Source organism: Gymnogyps californianus, chromosome 28 (assembly GCF_018139145.2).
Source record: "Gymnogyps californianus isolate 813 chromosome 28, ASM1813914v2, whole genome shotgun sequence".
Taxonomy (NCBI): domain Eukaryota; kingdom Metazoa; phylum Chordata; class Aves; order Accipitriformes; family Cathartidae; genus Gymnogyps; species Gymnogyps californianus.
In genome coordinates, this window is record NC_059498.1 from 827,520 (window position 1) to 838,640 (window position 11,121).

At 53.1% G+C, this 11,121-nt stretch overlaps 1 protein-coding gene and 1 gene segment (V, D, J or C); one reads left to right on the forward strand and one right to left on the reverse strand.

Moving 5' to 3' along the window:
* The first annotated feature begins 2,987 nt into the window (after positions 1–2,987).
* Positions 2,988–3,822, forward strand: LOC127026687 (feather keratin Cos1-1/Cos1-3/Cos2-1-like). The gene is given in 3 exon segments (XM_050912011.1): positions 2,988–3,032; positions 3,035–3,156; positions 3,516–3,822. Coding segments are annotated over 3 exon segments (474 nt in total).
* Positions 3,823–7,844: 4,022 nt separating this feature from the next.
* Positions 7,845–10,774, reverse strand: LOC127026688 (T cell receptor alpha variable 1-2-like). The segment is given in 3 exon segments: positions 7,845–7,965; positions 9,445–9,763; positions 10,726–10,774. Coding segments are annotated over 3 exon segments (489 nt in total).
* Between the last annotated feature and the right edge of the window lie 347 nt (positions 10,775–11,121).

The following is an 11,121-nucleotide window of genomic DNA, read 5'->3' on the forward strand; positions in this document are numbered from 1 at the left end:
GTGACCCTTCCTGTGTTCCAGGTTTGCAAGGGCCAAGGGGAAGTTGTTCAGCATTGGGAGGTTCTTCTTTGCGCAGTCAGGCCACAGCTGGGCTTCTCCCAGCCCTCCAAGTCAGAAGGTGCTTGAGTATCCTCTCAGGCAGACATACCCTGCTGTAGAAGCGCTGCCTCTCAGCTCCAGCTCTCATTGCCAAAGGGGCCTGGGGCACCTGAAAGTTCAGGTAGGAGCCTGAAGGAAGAGATCAAGCAGTCTGTGTCTGTGTGTCTGTGTGCGCCAAGGGTAATGCACATGAAAGTGTGAGTGTGCACAAAAGTTGTGCGTTTGGTCACGTCTGAACACCTTTCAGGATGGAGATTGCACAACGTCCCGTTCCAGTTCTTATTCTTATTTCTTTTAGCCTAATTCTTAATCAGATTTCTCCATGCCTCAGTTGCTTGTCCATTGCCTCTCTTCCTATTGCTGAGCACTTCCAGTGTCTTAGTCCATCTTCTCTGCCTCCGCTGATTAAGTAATTGTAGAAAGCAAGAAGGTCTTGCTTCCCCCGAGCCATCTCTTCTGCAAGATGGGCAGACCCAGTTCTCTCAGCTTCTCCTGGCATGTCATGTCTGATAGTGCCCTAACCCCCTTGGTTGCCTTTGTTGGACTCACTTCAGGTTGTCGATATCCTTCTTTGACCGGGGAGCCCCAGTCTGGAAGCAGTACTCTGGATGCAGTCTCAAATGGGACAGGGGGGCAGGGACGCTTTCCTGCACCTGCTGGCAACAATTTGGCTGTCACAGCTCAGGATGCAGTTGGTCCTGTTGGCTGCAAGGGCACACTGCTGTCTTTTGTTCAGCTAAGTGTCTCCTAAAAGCAACCATCCTTTGCTGTGGATCTGCTTCCTAGACAGTGACTCCCCAGCATGTGTGACTGCATAGTCTGGTTTCTGCCCTAGACGCAAAACCTTGCCCTTGCTCTTTTTGGCCTTCATGTGGTTCCAGTCAGCCCATTTCTTCATGGTCACAACTCTTTGAGCCTGGTAGTCCAGCCAATTTTCCACCCACCTTATCAGCCTCTTAATGAACTTATTCATCATCAGGAAGTACGGGAGAGTGTGTCAAAGGCCCTTTTAAACTCCAGGTACACACCTCCCCTGCCCTTTCCTTTTTCTACAGTGCCCGTTACCTCATGAGAAAGCAATGAGGTTGGCCCTCGGCTACACTAGAGCCTCAGCTCAGAAGCAGCTCCACAGAGAGAGGAATCAGGTCTTGCTGAGCTCTCCCAGAAGAGCTCCCTGCTACTGATCTCACCGAGGTCACTGAAGTGAAGGAGGGAAGCCCTCGAGTGCACTGAGTCCAAGCTGGACCTTAGCTCAGGCAGACAAATATTCAGGAGGGGAGATGGTCTCAGAAACTTTCTACACTATGCATGGCCCTTCTTGGAAAGAGGGTCTCTTCTGGACACCCCTGTGGGACAGCAGCAGGCTTTGGAGGATGCAACCTCAAATCCAACGTCCCTTCCCTCCCAGGAGCAGTTGCTGGGCGCTCAGACTGAGATTCCAATGCAGGACATGATGGTGCAGGGGGCTGAACATCAAAGCAGTCATCAGCTCTTTGGCTTTCCCTGTGCAAGCCGCAGGGTCTGTCCTTCCACTCACAGCATGGCAATATCAGACTCCATGTTCCTTTCATTCAGCACCTGTTTGATCCAAGGTCTCAGCCCCTACCTGACATACCACCAGGTCGATGGGCTGCGCAAGTACATTTGGCATTGGCTTGGTTACAGGGGGGCCTGTGTCCCACCCCAGACACCACCGATGCTGCATTGGAAGCAGATCGACTCAAGGATGGCCTGCATGGGGTGGGCAGGATTCCTCAGCTTTTCTCCTTGCCATAAAGCAATCCTCATCCTTTTGAACTCTCTAGCAGCTGTGTCCTGGCCTGGAGAGGCAGGGAGGGGGAACTGCCAGCCATGCTGAGGCACTCCCAATATTGTTTAAACTGAATTAAGCTAAGAATCTAAACTGGAGTGAAACCATCCTGTTGTAGCCTGAAAGTGGTAGCAGCAGAGTGTGAGCTCTGCAGGGGCAGGAAAAGGAGGGCTCAGGAGGCAGGGGCTGCATTTCAGTGCCTCTTCCCTGGACAGATCTCTGGCAGGCTGGTGCCATCACCGTTCAAGTGCACTTGGGCTCCTTCTGACTCTGGGAACCTGCTGCTTTCTGGTGCTATAGAGTGTCCCTGCTGTGAGCAGCACACTCCCTCCTGATGAGGGACACACAAGGACACACACACACACACACAGGCTCATGCACATTGGGGTAGAATCATGCACAAATTTTTGCACCGACGTGCATTCATACAAACACAGTTGTTCACAAGGGCACAAAACACAAGAACATACATAGGAACACAACCAACCGTGGACTCTGCTGAGGACAGCTGGGGAGAACCGCAGCGGGGCTAGAGCATTCTGGGGAAGGAAAAGGCCCCAGGCATGCCCATGGCATTGTTTGTGTACTCACAGACTGCACAGAGAGGGGATGAGTCAAAACCGGCCAGAAATTTTTCCTGAGGGCAGTGTTAGGCAGGATGGGGTCAAAACCTAGCAGCACAATGCACACATCTGGGGAGGCAACCACAAGGGACCATCGGGGTGAGCTGAGGAGGGAGGGAAAGAGAAGGATAGGGTACGTCCTCATGCACAGGAGTCCTTGGGCATCCAGCTGAGGATTGCTGGAGCTTCTTCCCGAGAATGGCACTTGAAACAGCCCCACCGGAGTGATCCAGGCTGATGTCAATTGCCTGCTCTGGACCCATCCAGCACTTGAGCTGAAGCTTCTGCCCGCACTGCTGCATTCCTGCCTGAGAAATCCTGGGGCCTTTCATCCCAGTGCTCACAAGAAGCCTTCACAGGGGAATGGGCATGGCCCAAACCTGGAAATGAAAAGGCAGCGGTGCAGGAAATGAAAGCACAGCCCATATCATTAGCTGGGATGGTTTGCATTCAAGATGAGCTTGTCAGAAAATTGGTACCTCTGCAAAGGGTGCCTCTGGTCCTGCGACAGTGAAGGACCAGTATAAAAGGCAGCCCAAGTCCCTGCTCTCTCATCCACTTCTCTTGCCTCCTTCTCCTTGGGAACCAGGTGAGTCTTGAAACCCCTTCTCCTTCTCTTCCAAAGTGAGATCTCCACTTGATGGACATCTCAGCTGATGATGGCTTTGTCATATGTTGGGGCTTGGAGCGCCTTGTCATGACAGAGGGAAGCGGGGAGAAGGTCAGCTTAGAGAAAGGCTGGGACATGATTTGGTGGCTTTTGGTTTACGCAGTAGGAGAGAGCTTCCTTGGGTCAGGCTGCTCTTTGCAGGACCCTAGCCAGATGAGGCAATGAAGACTGTGTGTTTCCTGGCACGGCCTCCAACTTCCCACTCATTGGTGGCCTTGGCTCCTTTGGGACAGGGTAACCAGGCTGCTCCTCACCCACACCTGTGCTCTGCTTCCTCCCTGTTTCTCTCTTCCAGGGGCACCTCCACCCTTAGAGACATGTCCTGCTCCAACCAGTGCCAGCCCTGCCAGCCCTGCGGCCCGACCCCGCTGGCCAACAGCTGCAATGAGCCCTGTGTCAGGCAGTGCCAGAACTCCACCGTCGTCATCCAGCCCTCTCCCGTGGTGGTGACCCTGCCCGGCCCCATCCTCAGCTCCTTCCCGCAGAACACCGTTGTGGGCTCCTCCACCTCCGCTGCTGTTGGCAGCATCCTCAGCTCTGAGGGAGTGCCCATCACCTCTGGGAGCTTTGACCTCTCTGGCATTTCCAGCCGCTACTGTGGCAGAAGGTGCCTCCTCTGAGAAGGACGTTGGGAAAGCCCCACGGAGACATCTTGAGGAACTCAGAATGTGGTGCTGGGCAGAGGATCGATCTTTTGGATGTTGTTTGCAGGATAGCTGACCGAACTTGCCTTTCTCTCCCTTTTCATTGTTTGCTTTGGTTCCCCTGGGTTGCAATGTCCTCCCAAGGCCAGCCTGGTGGGGACCATCTGGCTTCTCCCCTTTTGTGGGGCAGGCAGACAAACATCATGCAGGAACTATGCCACAGCCAAGGAGCGCAGACTCTCTGCTGCCCTCGGTGCTCCCTGCACTGTTGACTTCCACTTGGAGTGACTTCCCTTCCCTCTTTCGTCTCATTAAAGTTCTGCTGCATTCAAGCCTGGCCTCCATGTGGTCCTTCCCTCTGTGGACACTCCCCAGGCTGCCAAAGGAGAAAGGTGTTGCTCTGGGGTGGAAGGGGGTGAGGGCACAAGGAGACCCTTCTCCATTCACAGAGGAATGGGAGGTTGGGGCACCATGCAGGGGTGCCTCTTTTGGGTACTGTCCCTTGGAGCTGAGGAAGACATCCCTGACTGCTCTGCTGCCAGTGACCATCAGGCCTTGCCTTGCTGTGTCTCTGCCCACAAATGCCCAGAAAGGCAGGAGGCCCTGAGGGGTCAGCAGCCCCATGAGCTCTTGAGGAAGGGTGTTCCTCTTGTTATGGTCGGAGCTGTGCTGGGATGGTGGGCGGTGGGCGTGGGGGTCCTGGAGATGCTTTGCTCTGCAGAATAGCAGGAGTGGTAATGCAGGGAACAGCCTCTGGGAACGCCCATGGCTTCTACTCCACCTTCCTCTCCCCTCCACCGCCCAATCTAGGGGCCATGGCCAGCAGGCATGGGCAGCAGTAACAGGGACATGCTAGTACAAGGAGTAGCTGCTGAATGTGGAAATTGGAGCTAAGCCTGTGGGAGCTGAGGGCAGTCAGCACAGACATGGGGACAGTGAAACGGTGTATTTCTGAGGGAGATCAAATTGCTCTGATACAGAGCATGCAGGAGAACATGAAGATCAGCAAGGACGAGGTTACTGGGTGCACTTCCCAAGAGAGCTGCAGGCAGGCTCAGAGCTCTTGACTGCTTCACTGGTCCCCCCCAGAGAGTTTGTGCTCAGGAATTGCCTGCCATTCTGGGGGGAGAGGATTTTTTTACATGTAAACCTCATCCCTTTTGGATCAGTGGAAATGTCTCTTGGCAGCCACTACAGTCTCATATCCTATTTCCTGCAGGAAAGTGCAAATGTCTTGACCAAAGTGTAGAAGTGGAAGAATGGAAATGCCCACACCAATGTTCTCCACCGAGAGGGCATTATGGCTAAGAAAGCATGTCTCAGAACCACTGCTATTCCACACGTACTCTCACCACTAATGTTTGTTTAAACTGCCTGTGGTGGGTTGACCTCGGCTTGCTGCCAAGTGTCCACCAAGCCACTCCATCACTCCTCTTCCATCAATGAGAGAAGGAGAGAAAATACAACGAAAAACTCGTGGGTGAAGGTAAGGACACAGAGATTCATAATGCATTCATAATGCTTCATCTCTGCTGCTCCTTCCTGCTCATGCTCTTCCCCTGCTCCAGCATGGGGTCCCACCCACGGGACACAGTCGTTCATGAACTTCTCCAACACAGGTCCTTCCCACAGGCTGCATTTCTTCAAGACTGTACCCACGGGGTACAGTCCTTCAGGAACAGACTGCTCCAGCGGGAGTCACCCATGGGCCACAGCTCCTGCCGGAAAAACTGCTCCAGTGTGGGCTCCTCCCCATGGGCCACAGTTCCTGCCAGGAGCCTGCTCCAGTACGGGTCCTCCATGGGCTGCAGCTTCCTTTAGGACATGTCCTCCTGCTCCATCATGAGGTCCTCCATGTGCTGCAGCGTGGATAGCTACTCCACCATGGTCCTCCATGGGCCACAGGGAGACAACTTGCATCACCATGGTCTGCACCACAGGCTGCAGGGGAATCTCTGCTCTGGCACCTGGAGCACCTCCTCCCCCTCCTTCTTCACTGACCTTGGTGTCTGCAGAGTTGTTTCTCTCACATTTTCTCACTCCTCTCTCCCGGCTGCTGCACAGCATTTTTTACCCTTTCCTAAATATGTTGTCACAGAGGCGCTGCCAACGTTGCTGATTGGCTCAACTTTGGCCAGCGGCGGGTCCGTCTTGGAGCCGGCTGTTACTGGCTCTGTCTGACGTGGGGGCAGCTTCTGGTGTCTTCTCACAGAAGCCATTCCTGAAGGCCCCCCTGACCAAAACCTTGCCCCGTAAACCCAATACACAGTCTTTACCCTTATAATATTTTGTGTGGTAACTGTTTTGTAGATAAGAACTTGGGCCACAGGGTAAACTCAGCCTGCCCATGGTAACAGAGGAGGCTGCAGGCAGCTCCCACTTGCTACAGGCAATTACACCACCTGCACCTGCATGCCAAACACAAGGGGAAAAAAGGCCAGCTCATCAACTAAAGCCAGGAGAACAACAACAGAAAAGAATACATGAACATTCACAGGGTAGCCAAACCATTTTTTCCAGCTGCTCTGTAAATTAATGTCACTTCTGCATTTCTCTGCCTTCTGAAGAGAGAGTATTTACCCTAAAGTGAGTCTAGAGAAAGCCTCACTACTACAAATCACCTCTGATGTCCCAGCCTCAGCATCTGTAGCCCAAGGGGAGTCTGGCTTGTCCCAGGCACACAACCCTCCGCTGTCACATGATTGTGTTACTGTTGCTCCCTTTGCAGGGGCGCGGGCTGGTCCTAGACCCTTGAGGAGATCACTAAGACAGGCAGGAGCCGCTAAGGCTGTAAAATGGGCATTTGGGGGGCCTAGAGCAATAGGGATATTCTGGAGTTTTTAAATCATCCTTCACACACAGACTTGGGACTTGGACATGTTCAATGTCTGCAAAGGCCATGACAGCTTGGACTCTGCTGTCATTTCTCTCTGTTGGTAGGAAAACAGCTGAGTGAACCACTGTCAAACCCTTGAGCTCACTGAAGCTGATGGGGCTGGCCAGCACCTGATTTGTTGCCTTAACTGTAGGGTCTGAAGGACTTGCTAGAATCATCCCAAGAGGCTGAGCGCTGGTGTCTGACACCTTGGTTCTCAGTGTTGTGTGTGCATATTCATGGTCACATACATGTTCATCTGGCTGTACTCATGTGTGCAGTCACATGTACATCTGTGTGCCTGGGGTAATGCACATGCAAGCGTGACTGTGTACAAATAGTGTGTGTGTGTGTTTGGGCACACCTGTTCATGAGCGTGTATGTGTTTTAGCACATGCACGTGCCTTCATGGAGGTGACTATGGACGTGTGTGGCATTGATCTGCATATATGTAAGTGCGTGGGCATAGGTGTGTGTGGATGTGTGCTTTTATGTATTATCATTTGTGTGCAGAACTGTACATATATCTATGCAAATGTATGCGTGCAGGAGCACCCACATCTAAGCATTTGCGTTTGAGTATCTGTGCATGCACATTGGTCTGATGGAGTGACTGTGCATGTGTCTGCACATGGACTCCTTTGGAAACGTGTACACACACCTCTGTGTGTGCACACGTACAATTTGCCCTTTGGGTGCATGCAAACTCACATGTGTGGTTGTGCCCATGTGGGTGGGACCATGTGTGTGTGCATGCCTGTGAGTACGCATACCTCTGTGTGCGTACAGGGGTGCATGCGTGTGCACCCATGAGGGGGTGCCTGTATACATCTTTTTGGATGAGCCTGTGTGGGTGGGCGTGCAATTCCCTCCACTCACTTTTGATGTCATGAGTGATCTCATTATGACATCAAGGGGCAAACCGGGAATTGTATTGAAACAGTGATCTGTCACAGGCATCCCACCAAGGATGAGATGTGGTGACTGTGCCGGTTGCCCCATGACCGCTGAGCTGTTCCTGCCAGAGGTCATCTGAGAAACACTCTGAGGGATGACTGGAGAAGGGGCCTCCAGCAGCCACCTAGCCCAACCCTGTGTTCAGAGAGGTTCTCAATAGGTCAGGTTACTCAGGGCCGAGTCCAGGCAAGTTCTGAACACTTCCAATGACAGAGATCCCATAACCTCTCTGCACAAAGTACTCCAGCACTTGACCACCTTCATGGAAAGAGTTTTTTCCCTGGTATCTAATCACAATTACCCATTATTACACCTGTGCCCATTGGCCCTACTCTAATCATAGTTTATCTCCAGAGTCTTGCTCAATCTTCTCTGTATCCTCCAGTGAAGTGGTAGTAGGCAGCAAGTATGTCTTCCCTTAGCCTTCTGTTCTTCAAGGTGAGCAAGCCCAGCTCTCACAACCCTTCCTTGCACATCATGAATCTGGCTACCTGACCGTCTTGGTGGCCTCCACAGGACTCACGCCTGTTGATCAATAGCCTTCCTGGACTGGGGAGCCCCAAACTGGCTGCACTGCTCCAGATACAGTCTCACAAGTCCCAAACAGAGGAGCAAGATCACTTCCCTGGACTTGCTGGCTACACTCTGGGTAATACAGCGCAGGATGCAGTGGACCTTCTTTGCTGCAAGGGCACACTGCTGGCTCGTGTTCAGCTGGGTGCCCACTAGGACCTCACATCTTTTTCTGCTGAGCTGCTTCCGAGGCAGCCAGCCCCCAGCCTCTGCTGGTGCATGGGGTGGTTCATGCTTGCTCTTGGTGAACCTCTCCCCAGGCCAGGCTCTGTGGGAGGCAGTGCGGGGTCAGGTGTTTAGACACAGGCGACGAGCATCAGGACCTAGACCCAATGCAACTGATGGTCCCAACTCTGGCTTGGCCCCTGGCCCAGGGTCTCTGTGAGAGCTCAGGTTTATGAAGGGCTACCATCAGAGCTTCCACAGAGCTATCAGAGCCAGGTTGGTGGATGTGAACACTCTGAACTCTGCAAGGGATTGGAAAACCAGATATAGGGGTGTGTTTAAAATTAAAGAATCTGCACCTCTGCTCAGAAAGGGAGATCACGTCAGGGTGTCTACAACAAATGAGAGAATTGAGAAAGGTTATGAAAGATGTTCACAGAGGAAATTTTCATAGTAGTTGAAATGTGACAATGTGACAGATAGCTGTGTACCGCACAATAGACTACGATCATGAAGTACTTGAGGCGAGTAGGAGAACCATGGGGCAGGTCAGGGGCCTGGGATGTGGGCAGGCATGCCGGGTGGACAGAGCAGCAGTGCCACTACTGGGTGGATCTGCAGAAGTGCATGTGCTTGTGAACCCAGAGAGCGTTGTGTGGGTGCCTTCACTAGTAACCTCCTGTCCTTGCCAGCCCCAGAGGGGGAGGGGATATGACTGTCTGTGCTTGTGTTTTATGTGGGTCCTGTATGTGGGTGCTGCTGACAGCAGTGCCTTGGCTGTGGCAGTCTCTGTGACTTATTGCATTGGCAATAAGACTGCGCCTTTTTTTAGTGCGGTATGGGAATATTTAAGACTGTGTCTGCATAAATTTATGTCTGGGATGGACAGAAAACATTACATCACAGGATCTTTGCCTGCAGAGCTGTGGGTGCACAGGGCAAGCAGCACTGCCAGGAGAGAGCTGAGGGCGCCTTCCCCCAAGCTCAGCCTTGCACAGCCACATGCCCTCCCTCCCCTGGGTTCTTGCACAGCCAAGGAAGCTCCCTGCACCAGGGTGTCTTGCACAGCACAGAGGTACAAGGCACTGTCAGAGACCTCGACTTCCTCCAGCTGCAGGAGGCTGTATTTCCCTGTGGTGTTCAGCGACGTGGTGAGACGGCCGCTCGGCTTGCGGCCAGCTGCTGCCTGATATGAGAGCAGCTGGGGACCTTGGCCTTTCCTCTGCTGGTACCAAAGCAGGGCATTAGGCCTGGAGCTTTGGTAGGTGCAGGTGGTCTGGAAGGTGTCTTTCTCCTCTACTGTGACTTGTCCTTCTTGCTGGGTGACGGTGATCTGCCCCATGGTACCTGGAAGAAAGCAAGGGTCAGCGACTGTGCAGGGAAAGGCTCTGAGATGCAAAACAAGAGGGAATGCAAAGTGTTGGTGGAGAAGGCTCCCTGTCCCTTGCGCTGCAGCAAGAGCCTTGTGGACGGGAAGAGCAAGGCGGTGAGTGTCTTTGGGCAGGAGGTCTGAGACCTGAGCTCAGCGTGGATCCCACAGCACAATAATGCCAATTACCTCCCACAGGGATACCCCCAGAGGAGAGCTGTGCTTTCACCCAGGTCTTCGGTCTCCACTCTTGTGCTGCCTGGAGTCTCCAGGGAACAGCTTGTAGTGCCTGGCCCTCCTGTGCTGGCTGCAGGACACCTCCAGCAGGGTGAGGGACCTTTCAACTCCTGCAAAGATGTTTCATCCTGCTCCCCATTCCTTGTCCTCTCAGAAGGCTCCGAGGTCAAGGGAGGGAAAAGGAAGCCCTGGCATTATGGACATGCAGGAGGAATGGATAGCCAGGGCATACTGCATGACATGTGCCAGCCAGGAGAGAGACTGGGACACCCTAAGAACGTGAGTGGGATGAGAGAGCTTTCACGTCCCTGCATCAGCTTTCAAAAGTCCTGTGCGTTTGGGTTGCAAAGTCAGAAAATGTGTACTGCCGAGATAGAAAAGAGCTTCTGCAATGATCTGTCTGTGAAACACTGGGCCCAGACAGATCAGCAGAGAGAGGCACAGAGAGGTGGAGAGTTGCAAGAGAAAAGGAAGGCAAGGGGTCTAAGATGATCAGGAGAGAAGCTGTTTCTTCTCACTCTCTTCTTTTGTTTGCCAGCAGTAACAGCATCTTGAGACAGCAGGTGCAAAACCACCTGTGCGATCTGATGTTTCCCAACCTTTGCCCATAATTCAAGAGCAGCTCCCTGCAGAGAACTGTTGAGGGGGTGAGGGTCTCCTGGGAAGAAGAGGAATCATACCATCAGTCAAAGCCAGTGCTTACCCAGTGGTTGGCTCAGGAAGGCAGCGAGGATCAGATACCTGAGGTGCATGCTGAGACCGATCCTCCTGCCTGTGTGAGAGAGACCCAAAAACCCCACACGTCCCCACCAAGAGCCCCAAGAGAGCACAGCTGCCGGAAATGACTCTGCAAGGGGAACAAAGAAGGAAATGGGGAGGAGAAAATGCTTCTTCTTAGCACACCTGAAATGCCTGTGCTGTGCTCTTCTCTCCTCCAGCAGCGACTCGTGTTGCTCCTGCAGACAACACCTTCTGCCATTCCAAGGGGAGGGAGGGGTAAAAGGGGGATAGGCCTGCACCTGGTGACCAACCTCTCTGACACATCCTCCTGTGCAACATCTTGGGAGTCTCTCCTTCCCTGATGCCTGTGCCTCCTCTC